We start from the raw sequence: 15237 nt of genomic DNA on the forward strand, positions 1-15237 counted from the left end.
CGACAGCAACATCGACAGCAACATCGACAGCAACATCGACAGCAACATCGACAGCAACATCGACAGCAACATCGACAGCAACATCGACAGCAACACTCATAGCGTAACTTCGTGTGACCAGATGCGTCCCATTATTTCGATACACTACGAGTATCCGAGTGCTCATCATTCCACTTCTCGATCAACATGTGTCCCATTATCATCTGTATGCGCCTCACAAGCCCAAATCTGACCCAATAATTACACGACTGACGGGTTCGACGCTGATGGAGCTACGTGCGCTCGGCATCACCTTACTGTGAAGCAATCTGCATGGACAGCGATATAGCACTGTTTGATTCTGAAACATGCACTGTTGGCACCGAAGATTGCTCGATCCAAAGCGAGCGAAACAAGGGCAAGCAAAGACTGCCACTGAGTCACAAAGCGTCGTCTAGCACTCACGTATGCACAACTAGTTCGAGAGCACACGCCAATTCCAAGCCAATTCCACGCATACCATATCCAGGTCGAAACCCCAAGAAAGTCAGAGAAGCCAGAGCCAAACCAAGTCTCCTTCTAAAGACGTGCATACTCCTCCCGAAAACGCCTACCAGACCCCGAGACCCGAATCCAAATCCAAACACCAGCCTTTCCCAGACACCAAAAACCCATGTCTTCCCCCTTTACCCCCCGATAAAGCACATATCCCAACTCCCAAACCAACCACCACCTTCCTCCTCCATGCTCCCTATCCCCACACATCACGCCCCACGGTCCGCATCCCCATCCCCCATATCCATAGCCCACAACTTCGCCGTCTCCTTCTCATAACTCCACTCCTCAACCCGCGGAATCGGCGGCAAATCCTGATCCACCCATCCGCGAAACGGCACTCCGTCGAACGTCTTCTGCGCGTAGGGGCGGGCACTATATGGGCTGTATCTTGAGTATTAGCGGGTATATATGTATCATACAAACATGCAGCAGCAGTAGCAGCAGAAGCCCAACGTACCGTCCCATTCCTTGCCCTCGGCCTTGGCCTCGGCTTCGATTTCCACGCCCGCGACTGAACCATGGCCGCATACTGGTCAATTCGCGCGGTCCCTCTGGGTCGTCGAGGTCGATGTATGTGCTTGTAATACGCCGGGTGTTGTAATGTGCTGGGTAGCGAGGTTGTTTTGCGATGCGGTAGGGATTGTGGGGGTTGTATGATGGGTTGCGTGGACCGCGGGGGGCGTGGGTGGGAGGGTTGTTGTTGATGTTGTAGGGACCTTCGTGGTGATTGTTCTGGTAGGTATCATGGTGGTTGTGGTGGTGGTCATGCTGGTGGGCCTCACGGTCGACAATCTCGCCGTCCTCCATATCCTCTTCTACATCCATGCTCTCTGTGCTATGATTGATAGCAGCAGAACCAGAACTAGCACCAGCACCAGCACCAGCAGTGCAATTCCCAGGCGCATGCCGCGACGCAAGCAGGCCTTCACCACCAGAGAACATGACACTTTCCGCACCGTCATCCGGGATCGCACCACTGGTAGCAGGAGAAGACAAAACACTGTCGCGGCGCCTGCTTGGAGATATGAGGGTTGCATTGTGCGCGGGTGGAGCCTGTATAGGAGGTGGATTGGTATGTGTGACCTGAGCAGCAGAGGGGGGCGAGGGAGGAGTGGACGTGTTGAGATGTGATTCTGTGGTCATGCTCCCACGCATACCATGTCCGCGCCGCTGTGCGAAGAGTGGGTGTGCGTGTGTATGTGTATGTGCCGGCATGGGGACGCGCTCTGGCTTCATCGTGCTGAGGGACTGGGACGCCGACTCAAGCAGAGCGAGGGCGGTGGCAACGGCGGCATCATCATCGGTGGTAGTGAGAGGAGCGAGATTGGATGGACGTTGCTGGTGAGGATGGCTCTGGCGGTCCTGATGGGCGGCGGAGTTGGAGAGGTACGTGTGTGCAGGAAAACGCAAGGGGCTGACACTGACACTGGCGCTGGCATTCAGCGACATTGTTTGGCGTGTGGTGTTTTGGTGGGTGGCTTGAGAGGTGGTGTATGGGTGGATCTGAATCTGAATGTGAGATGCAAACCGAAGTTGAATAAAAGTGACGATATGCAGAGATAGACTGAGATTTGTCAGATTAGGATCGCGTAAGTACCGAATTCAGGAATCCAATCTTGTCATTTCTAGACGAGGAGAAGGTGACTACAAACCGAAAGTATAGGTCGAGTCAGTGAGTTCGAGTATTGAAAACAGACGATGGCAGACGTTCTTGGATGGTAGGTCAACAAGAGTAAGAAGAGAAAAACGAGCAAAGAAAAAGAATTCAGACGATGCGATGCGAATCTCGAAGAAAATATAGGCCAATGTATCATTGCGCTGAATGCATTGTCCGGGTATGTGAGTCTGGCTGTCCGGGTATGACTTGGGTTGTCAGGGTAAGACTTGCTATTATCAGTGGAAACAGTCGAATTGCATAGGGCAGGACTTTTGAATGAGATTGTAGCTCTGGAGTGACTTCAAGGGACTCCCGGCTAAGACTTTGAGGGCAGGAGAGAGCTAGTGAATGTAATTCAGTCGATGAACACGTCATACTATACTGCGCTTAGACATGTTACGTCTGCGTTATCTTATTGCATCCTACCCGGCAGTGACTTCAGCTACGGGTTCTGTCAGGAAGATTCAATAATCACAATGAAACCAGAACACGACGCCGTGAAAATCAACATGCCTGGACATGTAAACTCGTCCTCTAGACTCGAAAGTCTCGATTGTTTGGATACGTACGACATGTATCCTTCACCTCACGTCATGATCCTGAAAATATGCATTCAGATCAGATCAGAGTCTCCAAATTTTCAATGCGCTGTCGGGAAGGCGTGCCGACGATGCGTGCGATCGTTCACTCTCGCTTTCACTTTCACTCTCGGTGTCCATGCTGGTGTTCATGTTGGTGTCCATGCTGGTTTCCATGTCAGTGTTCATGTCGGTATACCTGTCGGTGTCGTTGGCTTCTGAATCGTCTTCGGAACTCGACTCTGAGTCGGAGCCTGAGCTTGAGTCCGAGTCTGAACTTGAGCTCGATGTATCGTGCGCGCAGTACGGCGCATTGTAGTCCGGCGCCGACGCTGTCGCCACCACATTCCCACACGTATGCACCAACACCGACGTCACGGGATCTGTACACATCCATCAGCATATACCCTCACTAACAACTCAAACCGCGCCCGTAAATCGCACTACCACAGCCGCCCAGCATGAGAAGAAAACTCACCATCATGTGCCTTCCACGCTGCTATCGGCAATATCTCACCCTCAGTTACATGCGGATCCTTCCACACCCGTACCCGCCCATCCGTGCCACCCGCCCAGACCTCCCACCCAGCACCCACAGCCACAACGTCAAAGCCTAGTTTCTGATTCGTCTGCGCAGCACGTCCGCTGAGCCAACTCAGGCGCTTTCCGTTGCGAATATCGTAGATGAGGGCGATGTCGCTGCGACGGCAGCCGGCTAGGAAGTAGTTTCCGCAAGGGCTCCATGAGACTTGCGTTATGCCGCCACCAGGGTGAGGTGAAGTGGTTGAGGAGGAGGAAGCAAAAGAAGAAGAGGAGAAGGAGGGGTTGATATTGAATGTCGTGATGACCTCGCCGCGGCCCTCGGATGCGTACAGTCCGATGTTGTTGAGCAGGGTGCCAGCGGCCAGGGTGGACGTCGACGGGCATATGGCGAGGCTGGAGATAATGCCGCGCATGCCGCGGCGGCCGGAGATTGCGGCGCGACTTTTAGCGGGCGCTGTACGGTGCGATTCAAGGGGCAGGCTGCCTGGGACGGCGAGATCATGAACTGTGATGAGAGAGGTGCAGCCAGAGATGAAGAGGGATGGAGAGGAAGGAGAGAAGAGGAGAGCGTGCGGGGAGCGATAGGCCTCGTTAGCCGGAGAGATGATCTTGTATGTTGCAATCGGGGGGGCATTGAAGAGGGCGTTAGTGAGGCGCAAGGGTAGGTCGAGTGGGGAGGAAAGGACAAGGCATGTGGAGGTGTCGAAGAGGCTGAAGAGAGAATAGGGTGTGAAGGCGTGGATTTGTACCGGTAGCTGGTACGTGAAGTATGGTGATAGATTGATGTGACTGGGAGATTCGAGGAGGTTTGGTGGTCTGGTATTTGGTCAGTGATTATACGCTGGACAGGAGTTGTAAGAGGCATACAAGACGAATGTTGACAGACGATTTCTGCGACCGTCAGAGCTGGTCAAAACACAAGTCCCATCCGTAGACCTGCATTCAAGTCAGACATTGTGGTTCTTGCAGTAGAGGGTGTTTTACGATTTCCTTTCAGTTACCATTGAGCGCGGCCAATGCCTCCATCGTTCGTATCTCCATTGGAGGCGACTGACGATGCAATACATATCGGATTGAAAGCAGTCGAAGCTTCGTCCATGGGTGTTTCCAAGCCAACCTGCGCAATGCTATCTGCCATACTCGATTGTGTCGAAATTTCACATCTTCGTTGCAAACAGAGAGATGTTGTAAGCGAAACAAAACAAACGAAGCTCTCCCACACAATCTCGCTAGCCCCACTAAAACTTTCTCGTAGGGCTGAACTGACCCACAGCTATCAGGAGCTATGACCACCTCCCTCCAAAACTACAAACCACTAGTCATTAACATCACCACTTTCTTCGCTCAACACAATGACCTCTCCACCCTCCCTCTCCACGCCAAATACCCCAATCCTCCACTCCCCATATGTACTCTCTCTCCTCGTAAGTCGTGCTCTCCCCAAATTCTCCCTTCCACTCATTCGCTCCCAAAACTGACACACCTCTCCACCAGTCCGGCGGTCTCGCTGGCACCACCGTCGACCTCTCCCTATACCCACTCGACACGCTCAAAACGCGCCTCCAGTCTACACAGGGCTTCCTCGCTTCGGGCGGCTTCAACGGCATATACCGGGGCGTGGGCTCCGCGCTGATCGGCTCTGCGCCGGGCGCCGCGCTATTCTTCGTCACCTACGACAGCGTCAAAGCGACGCTGCTGCCACTGACACAGACACAAACACAGACACGAGACAGACACACCAATGCGCTCGTGCACATGTTTGCAGCGAGTGTGGGCGAAGTAGCAGCGTGTGCGGTACGCGTGCCGACGGAGGTGGTCAAGCAGCGGGCGCAGGCCGGGCTACACGCGAGCAGTCTGGACGCGCTGCGGCATATACTGCGGCTGCGGGGCACGGCCGGGTTTGCGCGTATGTGGGCAGAGCTGTATCGTGGGTGGGGCATTACGGTGATGCGAGAGGTGCCGTTCACAGTGATTCAGTTTCCGCTATGGGAGGCGCTGAAGAGCTGGGGTGCGGTGCGGAATGGGGGGAGGAAGGTTGGTGCCGGAGAGAGTGCTGTGTATGGGAGTGTGAGTGGTGCAGTGGCGGCTGGTGTGACGACGCCGTTGGATGTACTGAAGACGCGGATGATGTTGGCGCGGGAGAAGGTTGGAACGAGGGAGTTGCTGAAGGCGATATTGAGGGAAAGTGGACCCAGGGCGTTCTTTGCGGGGATAGGGCCGCGGGTTTTCTGGATCAGTGCGGGAGGTGCCATATTCTTAGGGAGTTATCAGTGGGCGGCAAATGCGCTTGGTGGAGTGGAGGAGGAGGATGCGCCGTGAGGAGAGGAAGAGTCGGGGTAACGACGTGGAGATCAAGTATAGATTACTGATAGACACTGCATACTCATAGTATCCAATATCTGTACGGTCTTGACGTACTACTTTTCACTACTCCGACTCCCCGCCTCGCTCAGCGTCATTGCACTCGCCGCATCCCCCTCTGTCATCTCGAGAGTCCTCGCAGTCGGTGCATGCTGAATCTCCTTCCTTCCATTCGCCTTATAGTACAACAAGACATCACCTCCACCGCGCCACACATGGGTCCGCATAGTGGCAAGCGTCATCGTCATCGGAACGAGCTTATCATTACAGTACAGCTCGAGATAATCCTCGGGCTTGAGTGCATCCTCAGGGGGGTTTTCTTCTGCAGGTTCGATGCGCTCAGCGACATACGCAAGGATCTTGCGCGCGCGGAGCATACGATTTGCATTTAGACGGTTATTGCTGCGATAGATCAGTATGAAAACATAAGGCTGGACCGGCTTGACATACCCATCAGTGGCGACGACCGGGAGGAGGTTTTGATATGGCTCGAGGACGAAGGATACCTTAACAATGTCTTTGAAGGGTATGGTGTTCTGATTCTGTTAGTCCATATTCTTGGAGAAAGACAGATACATACTCGGAGTAAGACTTCCCCTAGCCACATCGGCGCAACTTTCTCAATCAAATCTGCCTGCTGTGCCAAAGTGCCGACTTGGCCTTCGAAAAGATCAGCAACACCGCCCGAGTCAGGCCGATCCTCTTGTATCAAGATTGTTGTGTTGAGCGGCGGCTTCAATACCGGTGTATCATTTGGCAGACTCGGTGTGATACCAGTCGTTAAGTTCTCGGGATGCTCCGGATTCTGTAACTGATCCTCATATCCATGCTTGATTCTCTGCAGCACACCATAGAAACTGTCCTCTACAATACGATCATCCGTCTTAGTCGATTGAGAATCAGAGTCTTCCTTTTTCTCTTCGACCACTACTGGCTTGTCTACTTCGTTCGTCCTCTCCTTCCCAAGCTTTTTCATACCGAAAGCCATGCGAAATTTCTTGCCCCCAAAAAAACCCTCTTTGCCGGGGCCTTTCTCGTCAGATGGTGAGATTGGAGTCTGCGTCTCGTCGTGGCTCTCCGAGACCCTTTCATGCGCTGCACCCCCGGGTGTCGTAGGAGTTTTTGATGTGTTCGCCACAGAGAAATAGTCTGCGCCGCCTTTATCGGCTGAAGTCCGCGGCTGGCTTTGACCGGTGATGCTTTTCTCAAGTGGAGCGCTCTCTTCCAAGGTCGGTGATAGTGCGCCGCCAGATTGCCCATTCAGTGCAGCAAGGCTATTGGACGTCACAACTGGATGCAGACCAGGTGTGGCAATGCCAATGTGGAGGCCAGGGGTCGTGACTAGTAATTTCCCATTCGCTCGCAGTGTAGATCCTGAGCCTGGCCCAAGACCTCCGTGATTCCAACTCGTCAACCCAGCATTGGGTAGCGCAATACTTGGTGGCGCATTGGGTCGCTGGATTGATGGCTGACCAGCGCGGACAACCGACTGTCGTATGACTTCATCTCTCTTGATCTCCTCGTCAATGAGGTTAGAGAAAAGATATCGGAGGACCCATTTGCCAAGATTAACTATGCGGCGTTAACCTATATCCTTCAATCGTCAGGCTGACGGAAGTGGTACTCACTCCTCTGGTCTTCCCGGAATTCAATATCCTCTTCCATAGGCACTTCATCTGCGTACATTTCCGCATCAAAACAGTAATTTTCTTCTAGTGCACATGTCAGGCTTCCTGTCCGAGTGTCGACTGCGCACCAATGCGCCACGGACTCAGTGGTGTTGACCTCCGGTAATACGTCTTCTAGATGGCGTTTGCCGAATGATTTGACCGGAACACACTGGCGTACTGTAAGTATCTCGCCCCGCCATTTTGTGATTGAAACTCACATGTAAAAGGTCCCAGAGCATCACCTCGCCAGCAGTATCTAACGTGAGCACTCGTCTTCGATCGTTCAGCAAGACATGCTTGATAAGACCGTTTTGTCCTTCGATAGAATCATCCGGAAGATTTCGAATAGGAACAATGCTTATGACTTCAGGCTCTGCTATCATATCAGATGTTCTCCGTATCATAGGTTGGGACTGAGAGAGTGAGTCCGAATCCTTGAGTGGGCCCTGGAACACCGGAAAGGGGGCTGTATTGGATATGCGCAGCATTGAGTGAATTGGGAGTTTCTCGGCTTCCGATGTTTCAACATTTGTGGTTGGCGGAGAAGGATACCGCGACCTCGTGGTACCTACACTCATACGATGGAACCTATAGTTGTCCGGTAGCGCAATCTCGGCCTCAGTGTTTACGTCTTTGTACCGGTTGATGCTCGAGCTTGAAGTCGCCGTCCAGAGGTAATCGCCTGCACTGATGACCTTGTTAACACCATTATGCTCCTGACATACAGCAACAGAGAGCCCTTGATCCATTTCTGTACAATTACGGACATCTGTTTTGGCGACCAGACCTGAGCGATCACTCGAGTAGAAGACCGAGAGTTGAGGATGGTTGGAGTAGAGGGACCAGACACTATCATGGTGCATCGTCAACGTGTACATGCATCTTCCTGCAGTCATCGACCAGACCTTGACAGTCTGGTCGGATGAAGCTGTCAATAGCATATCGCCATTGTGATTGATCAGAATATCCCGAACATTGTCTGTATGTCCGACGAAGTTGGTGACGCGCTTCCCTGATCTTGGGTCCCATACCCGCACAACACTTTCTGGACCACCACTAGCGAGCAGAGTCTCGGATGCAGCGAGCGCATACACCGAGCCCTTTTCTTTGTTCGAGTCTTCTCCAACTGATATCTGCGACTGTTGGCCTGTTCCATTCAGGTCCCACAGACATATCTTCCTGTCCAAGCCACCAGACGCCACCCAACCTGATTGTGGTCCTGGCGATGCAAGACACTTGACATAGTCGCTATGAAGGCCAATTGTTTGTGGGGAGAGGTTGTCTTGGGAGTTCGGGCGCCAGAGCTTGACGGTGATGTCGGACGAGGCTGAGATCAAGGCATCGTTGTTCTGGGCGAGAACGATGTCGTTGATCCAATGGGTATGGGCTTGGACTTGCTGACGAAAAGAGGTCGCGGGAGGCTTTTCAGGACTATCTGTCAAGCTCAAGTTGAGGTTGAGGTCCCAGGCGCATATGACGCCATCTCGACCTCCGGAGTAGCTATCGATAGGTCAGCGGCAGTTCCCATGCAGGTACGGGGCTGACAAGCGCACAGAATCGAATTGGCGGAATCAACAGCGAGGCCATTGACTCCGAGTCGGTGACCTCCAGCAGAGTTTGCGAGAGGCAGCACTGCGTAGCGCGATAACGGTTAGCGTTGAGAGGTCGGTATTGGTTAGAGAGATGAGCAGACCATAGGAGATGCGCTTTCGGGCGTTACGACCCATTCGGTCGGTTCAGTTTCGTGATAGCATAGGCTGAAAGCTGGATTTGAGCAAGATGATATCCAGCCAGGCTCTTCAGATGCTGAGTAATGGTTTAGTATGTGCAAGGGAGATCGTTTGGTGTTGCGGCGTGTCCTGACTCTCGGCCTGGCCTGGTAGAATAGATGTTGGGTGTGTCTGTGGGGGCACCGGGGCACAGAGACACTGGGACCGGCACTCATTCAAACTTGAAGGGCAGAGGATGGATTTGCTGAGCGAGAGTGTAGTGTATATCGTCTCAAGTCTTTTCATGATATGAAACAGTGCTACTTCGTAGGAGCTAAATCACACTTGACTTACTTGTACGACTGCTTCTTGTTCAGCTACTGAAGCTTCTAGTGCCGTTCGATCGCCGCCCCACATGATGCACTACACTGCTACAGCAGTTTAGTGGCGGTGCAGCACGTGGCGCATGACATCGTAGGGCAGAGCAGGGCATTTGGTTTCACAAGCCATGCTTCTCGCTTCACTACCACTACAACCTCCTCGTCTTTTACTCATACATGTTTGCTCTTCCACCAGTAATTTCCCGTCCATCAATGAACTCCATTGACTGGATCCTGCAGGCTCAGGAGCTCGTCCTTATGCCTCCTGTACGCTTCTTGCGCTTCACGTTCTCTCCGATTGATATGTGTAACCTCCTCTCGAAGTGCATCCAATCTTCGAGGTATAGCCGACGTCTCATACATCTGCTTCGTCCGCAGCGTATCGAGCTCTGTGCGCGTCTTCTCCAGCGCATCTGCTGCGTCAACAATCTTCTGTCGTAGTACCTTTGCTCGTTGCTGATACCCGCCCATGTGTAAAGCTAGCTTCTTCTCAATCTTATTCCCACTCTCCGCGGACGTCACAATTTCCTCTTGCAGATTCTGCTTCCTCGTTAGCTCTGAACGTATCATATGTAACGTGGGACAACCTACATCGAATGTCTCTAGCATGAGCTGGTGTTCGTCCACCTCGTCTTCGCCATATTCTGCAAGTCCCGGTAGAACAGATCTGCCATGAAGCTCCGTCCAAGCCTGTTCGAAAGCTTGTGTATTCTGTGTGACTCCTGCAGAGGTAATCTCTAGTGCTATTTCCTGTCGCGCCTTATCCATCACGCTGTCATCGAACTTTTGCAGGGGCCTTGCCTTGCCCACGATTTGGCCTGAGCTGGAGCTGTTCACATCATGTGCGATCAGTAATGCCATTTCCTTTTCCACTGCCTTTTCGATGGGGCTTTCAATTTCAGCGACATGCTTGAGCATTGCATCAAGATCGAAGATCGAAGGTCGAGGAAGAGCCCTCTGGACGACCTGTGTTTGGCGCTTGAACTCTGCAAGCTCTGCAGCTTTCCGTAACGCTGCATTCCTTCGATCGCGCTCCGCCGCGTCTTCTTCAGAAAGCTCTACTTCCATCTGTTCTTGTCGCTCTTCTGGTAGTTCAAAGTCCCATTCGGTTTCTTTTGGTTTCGGCAGAGCAGCGAGCTGCCCCTTCAATCCTTGTCGGAGTGCATTCTCCCTTTGCCGAATCTCTTTGGGTGTCTGGCCCACCAGCTCCATGCTACCCTCTGCATTCAGCCGGAAATTATCTCTTGGTGTTCGCATTGGTGTCGCCGATGGCCCACCTGGCGTAGCGCCTACACTACCACCTTGCCGGTATGGTGTGGCCATAGGATTTGGGGTGACGAGGGCTTGTCTTGCCGGAGTCGCACCTGCAAAACCTGTTGACCCAGAGCCTTCGTGCATTGGTGTGTTCTCTCCTCCAAGTAGGGCAGACTGCGTCTCTGTCCGGGCTCGGGCATTTTTAATCTCGTTGGCTATGCGGTCCTCCTCTTGTGGTGCTCGAGGCGTTCGAATCGGCGTTCCACCAACAATGCCTGAGTAGCTGCCTATCAGTCCTCTTGTGGCGTCATTCTCACCAGCGCTGGCGATCCTGCTTGCACGCTCTCCAGCCATACCCATCTTGACGATATCTTCCAACTCGCTTTCACCAACTTGAGGTGTCGGCAGGACGAGTGTCCTTCTTTTACTGCTCTGTTCTGCTTCTCTAATTCGCTGAGCCTGTCCAGCCTTGGCAGCCGCAGCATATGCTGCTGCAGACCCGGTAGTCTTATCGTTCTTCTGGCGTTTGCGATTATCGCCATCATCTTCTGGGTCACCCTTGCGTTTGTTTGCTAGCTGCTGCTTTCGAGGATCGAAAGCTTCACGTTCCTTCTCATTGACCTCAGCTTCGTCTCGAGTATCGAAGAAACCCTCTGCAGGTGCCTTCTCAAAGGGTATGTCCGCATTGTAGTCCATCTGCCCCTTCTTGCGGTATGTTATCTTGATGTTTATGCCAGCATTCTTGAGCTCACGACGTTTCTGCAGCAAAGCCAAGCGTCTTGACTCCTCCAGCTGTCGTTCACGGGCTTTCCGCTTAGCTTTTTTCCCTTGTGTATTGGCCAGACGCGCTCGAGCTTCACTAAGCATCTCTTTCTCATCTTCGTCGAGGTCGATTGTATCAGGGCGTGCAGGTTTCGATTCGGGGTCGGGATCCAACTCGCCGGGCCTCAGCTTGCGCACATCGTCCGCTGACGGCGCGGCAGTCTCTCCACCTTCTGGACCCCCCAAAGCTAGTTCATCGTTTTCGCGCGCCTCCGCTTCATCCAAGAGCTTCTGGTATCGTTCGAGACATTGTGTGGCAGTCCGGCCAACGATTGGTGCAATCGTCCGCCATTGTGTTGGCATCAACTTTGCGAGGTGTAGCAGTTTCTCGTCCTCTTCCTTGCTGAATTCTACCTTCCGTATATTTGGATCCAGCCATTCATGCCATCTTGCTTTGCATTGTTTCGGTGTTTTCCGTGCGAGGAGTGAGGATACACGTGCCCACTGATTCAGGCCATACTTCGATACACTGGCCTTGAGGATCTCATCCTCGATATTCGTCCACACACCTCCCTTTACGACAGGCATTGTGGAAGGTACTGCAAAGATGGTGCTATACAGTACGGCATATGCTATAAAGGAGTGAGGATAATGTGATGTCGAAGTCTAGATGGAAGAGAGCTGTTCACGCGCATTGACGGGCGACGTGAACTTTGGAAATCGCAGAAGGTACCAGCGCGACCTCCGAGGTTTACGCGATCCGGGTACCTTCATGCTGAGAAATGCTGAATGGGTTACGTAAAAGCCATCACGGGTCAGCCAGGGCTCATGAATTACTAGGTAATCACTCCATCAACATGACATACCAGCGCGCCTCTACGCAACCAAGACTTTGTCATCCAATGCTGAACCAATGATGGAAGAGCTATTTGACCCCTCTGATCACGAAAACATTCGAGTTTGCAGCTTCTATTCCTTAAAATCCAGCTCAAATGTTGTCCAGACGTGAGCATATACAATCCGAATCTATGCAATCTCAATCTGGGCCAAAATTTTGATAGAGAATACAAGCTCAATCTACGACTCAAAATGATTGCCAAGACGGTACAATCTTAATCTGATTGGTCAGATTAATTGTGTTAGATTAAATAAAGTGGGGTAAATAGCTGCGGGCCTAATATTAGGCCATATTTAGGCATTATTTCTACCTAAGGCCCAAAGTCTAGCCTAAGGCACTAATATGGCAGCCTTAGGCATAAATAATGCCTAAATATAGCCTAATATAGGGCCCCGGCTATACACCCACTTTAATTAATCTAACATAAGTAATCTTAATCCCTTAGCATAGATTCCAAGCTTAATCTATACTTTTAGGGTGACTAATCATACAATCCTAATCTAGTACTTCGGATTGTATCCGATTGTATATGCTCACGTCTGATGTTGTCTACTTACAGGAGTGTGGCGAAAGCTCGTCTTCTATCAAAGAGCAGCAGACATATCTACCGGTGTACGTCTACCACGACAACCATTGGACAGGAAACAAAGCAAGACAAAGTATATTCCTCCAAGAAAGGTGCTCTGTATTTTCACACTAAGTTCAATGTAGCACAGAACAGAAGCGGAAGCGGAAGCGGTCAACGCTAAGAAGAAAACCATAGCAGAAGTAGATGAAGAACTACGACTTAAAATGGCTGGGCTCGCCGGTGATGGAGGTGAAGCTGGTGTCGAACTTGAAGACGGCCAGCCCGTGTCCATGAAACGATCAGTTCGCGATAACATGTTTAGGTAAGTAGATGCTCCATAGCGACTTTGAGAGTTAGACTAACAGCATATCAGGTATATTTGAGCTTACCCTGAAGTATACCTATCAACATCTCCTTCGATGGTCTCTGATACTATATTTGGCTGTAATTTCGTAATTGTTTGTCCTGTCTGATCACAGGTCATATATGTCATTTATGCCCCTCTTGTCATAGGGCGTAGATTACGCTACCATACTTGCAGATCGGATCGGAAGCATGTAAGCTCCACCTCGCAACAGTCCCCACCTGAACACATCGCGGTGGGTCATCTTTTGTTCGATTCTCCATGATCGTAAAATCCATTTTTGCAACGTAACACGAAGTCATTTGCGCATTGTCTCTGCCCACGGCAGTAGTGGTCACATTGAAGGTCCTTCAATCCTCTCCCAGCCAAGCAAAGGCGTCAAATGGCTGGGCGACGCACCACTCGAGTACAGTCACTGACTGGAATCGGTGTCGACCGCGTGGGCGCACTGGCAGCTCAAAAGGAAGAAACGCCCGTCGCAACGCCCGATGTTGGAAAGCGGCATACCCGCCCGCTTCGGATGGAAAATCTAGACACTGACATTCCCCCTCGATCTATCGCCCTCGAAACCACGATTACGGCTATATCAAGTAGGGAAGACAACAGTTATCTACCATTCATTGGCCAACTAGGCCTTCGCAAGGCTGCAGCGTCTCATGTGTCTCGAATGACCGGAGGCGTTACTCAGTACTCTGGTGAGAACAATTGCGTTATCACAGCTGGTGGCCTCAGTGGGGTTCTAAACACGCTATTTTCAACTGTCGAGCCTGGCGAAGGTGTTCTGTTGACTGATCCCACTTACATCGGACTTATTAATCGTGTGAAGCTCGTCGGGGCTATACCAGTCCTCCTACCGCTAGAATTCCACTCAGGTAACCCGTGGAGATTCCCGCGTGAAACCTTGCTTGACTTCATCGAGTCCTCACAGGCTAAGGATAACATTCGGATCACTGCTATTTTATTGAGTTCACCAGCGATGCCGTCTGGGATGTACCTCAATGAGGAGGACTGGCGAGCCGTGGCAGATGTCTGCATTGCCCGTGATATGTTACTGATCTACGATGCTGCATTCGAACGACTTCTCTTTGACGACCGAACAGTCGTTCATCCCGCTTCATTCCATGGGATGGAGGAAAGGACTATTACCATTGGAAGTGCGTCAAAAGAGCTGCGCCTGATTGGATGGCGTGTGGGTTGGGTAGTTGGACCGACCTGGGTGATTGCTGATATACGGCTAGTGGGGATGGCAAATGTTGTCGTCCCTGTTGGGATCGCCCAGAAAGCAGCGAGGGTAGCCCTGGAAGATTCCGATAATGACTGTCTTGAGTTCACCAGGGAGTTGCAAGCCAGACGCGACCTATTGATAAAGGAGCTGAAGGGTCTCCCAATAGGTATCCCGGCTGGGGGATGGTCTTTTGTCCTTCAAGTTGAGAACGGGGCGGAAGCATCAAGAGCATTAATGGAAGCAGGAATATACGTCACTCCGATGAATGGCTGGGGAAATACTCATGGTAAAAATTTCATCAGATTCGTATTCTCGAATGAGCCGTGCCATCGACTGGAGGGTATTGGCATGAAGGTGAGAGCTGCGCTTAGACTCTCATACCAGTCTTACGACTCGGAGATCACAAGAAAGTGCTTTTTATGCAATGTTTGTTCACTCGTATAATGGGGCAGGCAGTCAGAATCCTCAACAGTGCATTGCCAAGAATATTGGATATCTGGTTGCCTTGAGGGCTGGATCTAAATCTCCACATGTTGGACTAGTCCCAACTATGCTTTTCGAATTGTTCTTATAGCAATGCGACATCGTAAGAAGGGCATGTATCAGCTCGACGATCAGACCATAAGGCCCTCCATCCTCATTCAGGTGAGGCTGCACATGGCACTGCCACTGCGCATCCATCGTCTCGTGGGGGCCTCAAAGAACAGTACCCACTGGCTGTGGCTGGTGTG

General features: G+C 51.7%; 6 protein-coding genes across 6 annotated transcripts; 2 read left to right on the forward strand and 4 right to left on the reverse strand.

Annotated features, from left to right (window-relative positions):
• Positions 1 to 735: 735 nt before the first annotated feature.
• Positions 736 to 2242, reverse strand: EJ05DRAFT_507234 (uncharacterized protein). The gene is made up of 2 exons (XM_033747895.1): positions 995 to 2242; positions 736 to 918 (listed from the first exon to the last, which is right to left on the reverse strand). Exons 1-2 carry the CDS (start codon positions 1984 to 1986, stop codon positions 744 to 746), a joined length of 1167 nt encoding a protein of 388 aa, XP_033604032.1. The 5' UTR covers positions 1987 to 2242; the 3' UTR covers positions 736 to 743.
• A 146-nt stretch (positions 2243 to 2388) lies between these two features.
• EJ05DRAFT_507235 (WD40 repeat-like protein) lies at positions 2389 to 4879 on the reverse strand. The gene is made up of 4 exons (XM_033747896.1): positions 4317 to 4879; positions 4183 to 4251; positions 3251 to 4131; positions 2389 to 3155 (listed from the first exon to the last, which is right to left on the reverse strand). The coding sequence occupies exons 1-4, from the start codon at positions 4451 to 4453 to the stop codon at positions 2818 to 2820; spliced, it is 1425 nt and encodes a 474-aa protein (XP_033604033.1). The 5' UTR covers positions 4454 to 4879; the 3' UTR covers positions 2389 to 2817.
• EJ05DRAFT_434424 (mitochondrial carrier) lies at positions 4807 to 5634 on the forward strand (the record flags this gene model as incomplete). Its single annotated transcript, XM_033741659.1, has 1 exon — positions 4807 to 5634. A coding segment is annotated over one exon (828 nt), but the record flags the coding sequence as incomplete, so codon positions are not given.
• Positions 5635 to 5683: 49 nt separating this feature from the next.
• Positions 5684 to 9359, reverse strand: EJ05DRAFT_177834 (WD40 repeat-like protein). The gene is made up of 7 exons (XM_033739564.1): positions 9040 to 9359; positions 8900 to 8978; positions 7565 to 8846; positions 7305 to 7515; positions 6257 to 7248; positions 6127 to 6212; positions 5684 to 6078 (listed from the first exon to the last, which is right to left on the reverse strand). Exons 1-7 carry the CDS (start codon positions 9071 to 9073, stop codon positions 5733 to 5735), a joined length of 3030 nt encoding a protein of 1009 aa, XP_033604035.1. The 5' UTR covers positions 9074 to 9359; the 3' UTR covers positions 5684 to 5732.
• A 286-nt stretch (positions 9360 to 9645) lies between these two features.
• Positions 9646 to 12039, reverse strand: EJ05DRAFT_434599 (uncharacterized protein; the record flags this gene model as incomplete). The annotated part of the gene is made up of 2 exons (XM_033741667.1): positions 9646 to 9975; positions 10027 to 12039. 2 exons carry the CDS (start codon positions 12037 to 12039, stop codon positions 9646 to 9648), a joined length of 2343 nt encoding a protein of 780 aa, XP_033604036.1.
• A 1102-nt stretch (positions 12040 to 13141) lies between these two features.
• Positions 13142 to 15131, forward strand: EJ05DRAFT_482448 (PLP-dependent transferase; the record flags this gene model as incomplete). Its single annotated transcript, XM_033745168.1, has 4 exons — positions 13142 to 13239; positions 13459 to 13474; positions 13694 to 14860; positions 15081 to 15131. 4 exons carry the CDS (start codon positions 13142 to 13144, stop codon positions 15129 to 15131), a joined length of 1332 nt encoding a protein of 443 aa, XP_033604037.1.
• Positions 15132 to 15237: the final 106 nt, after the last annotated feature.

This window comes from Pseudovirgaria hyperparasitica, assembly GCF_010093815.1.
Source record: "Pseudovirgaria hyperparasitica strain CBS 121739 unplaced genomic scaffold EJ05scaffold_2, whole genome shotgun sequence".
Classification (NCBI taxonomy): Eukaryota; Fungi; Ascomycota; class Dothideomycetes; order Acrospermales; family Acrospermaceae; genus Pseudovirgaria; species Pseudovirgaria hyperparasitica.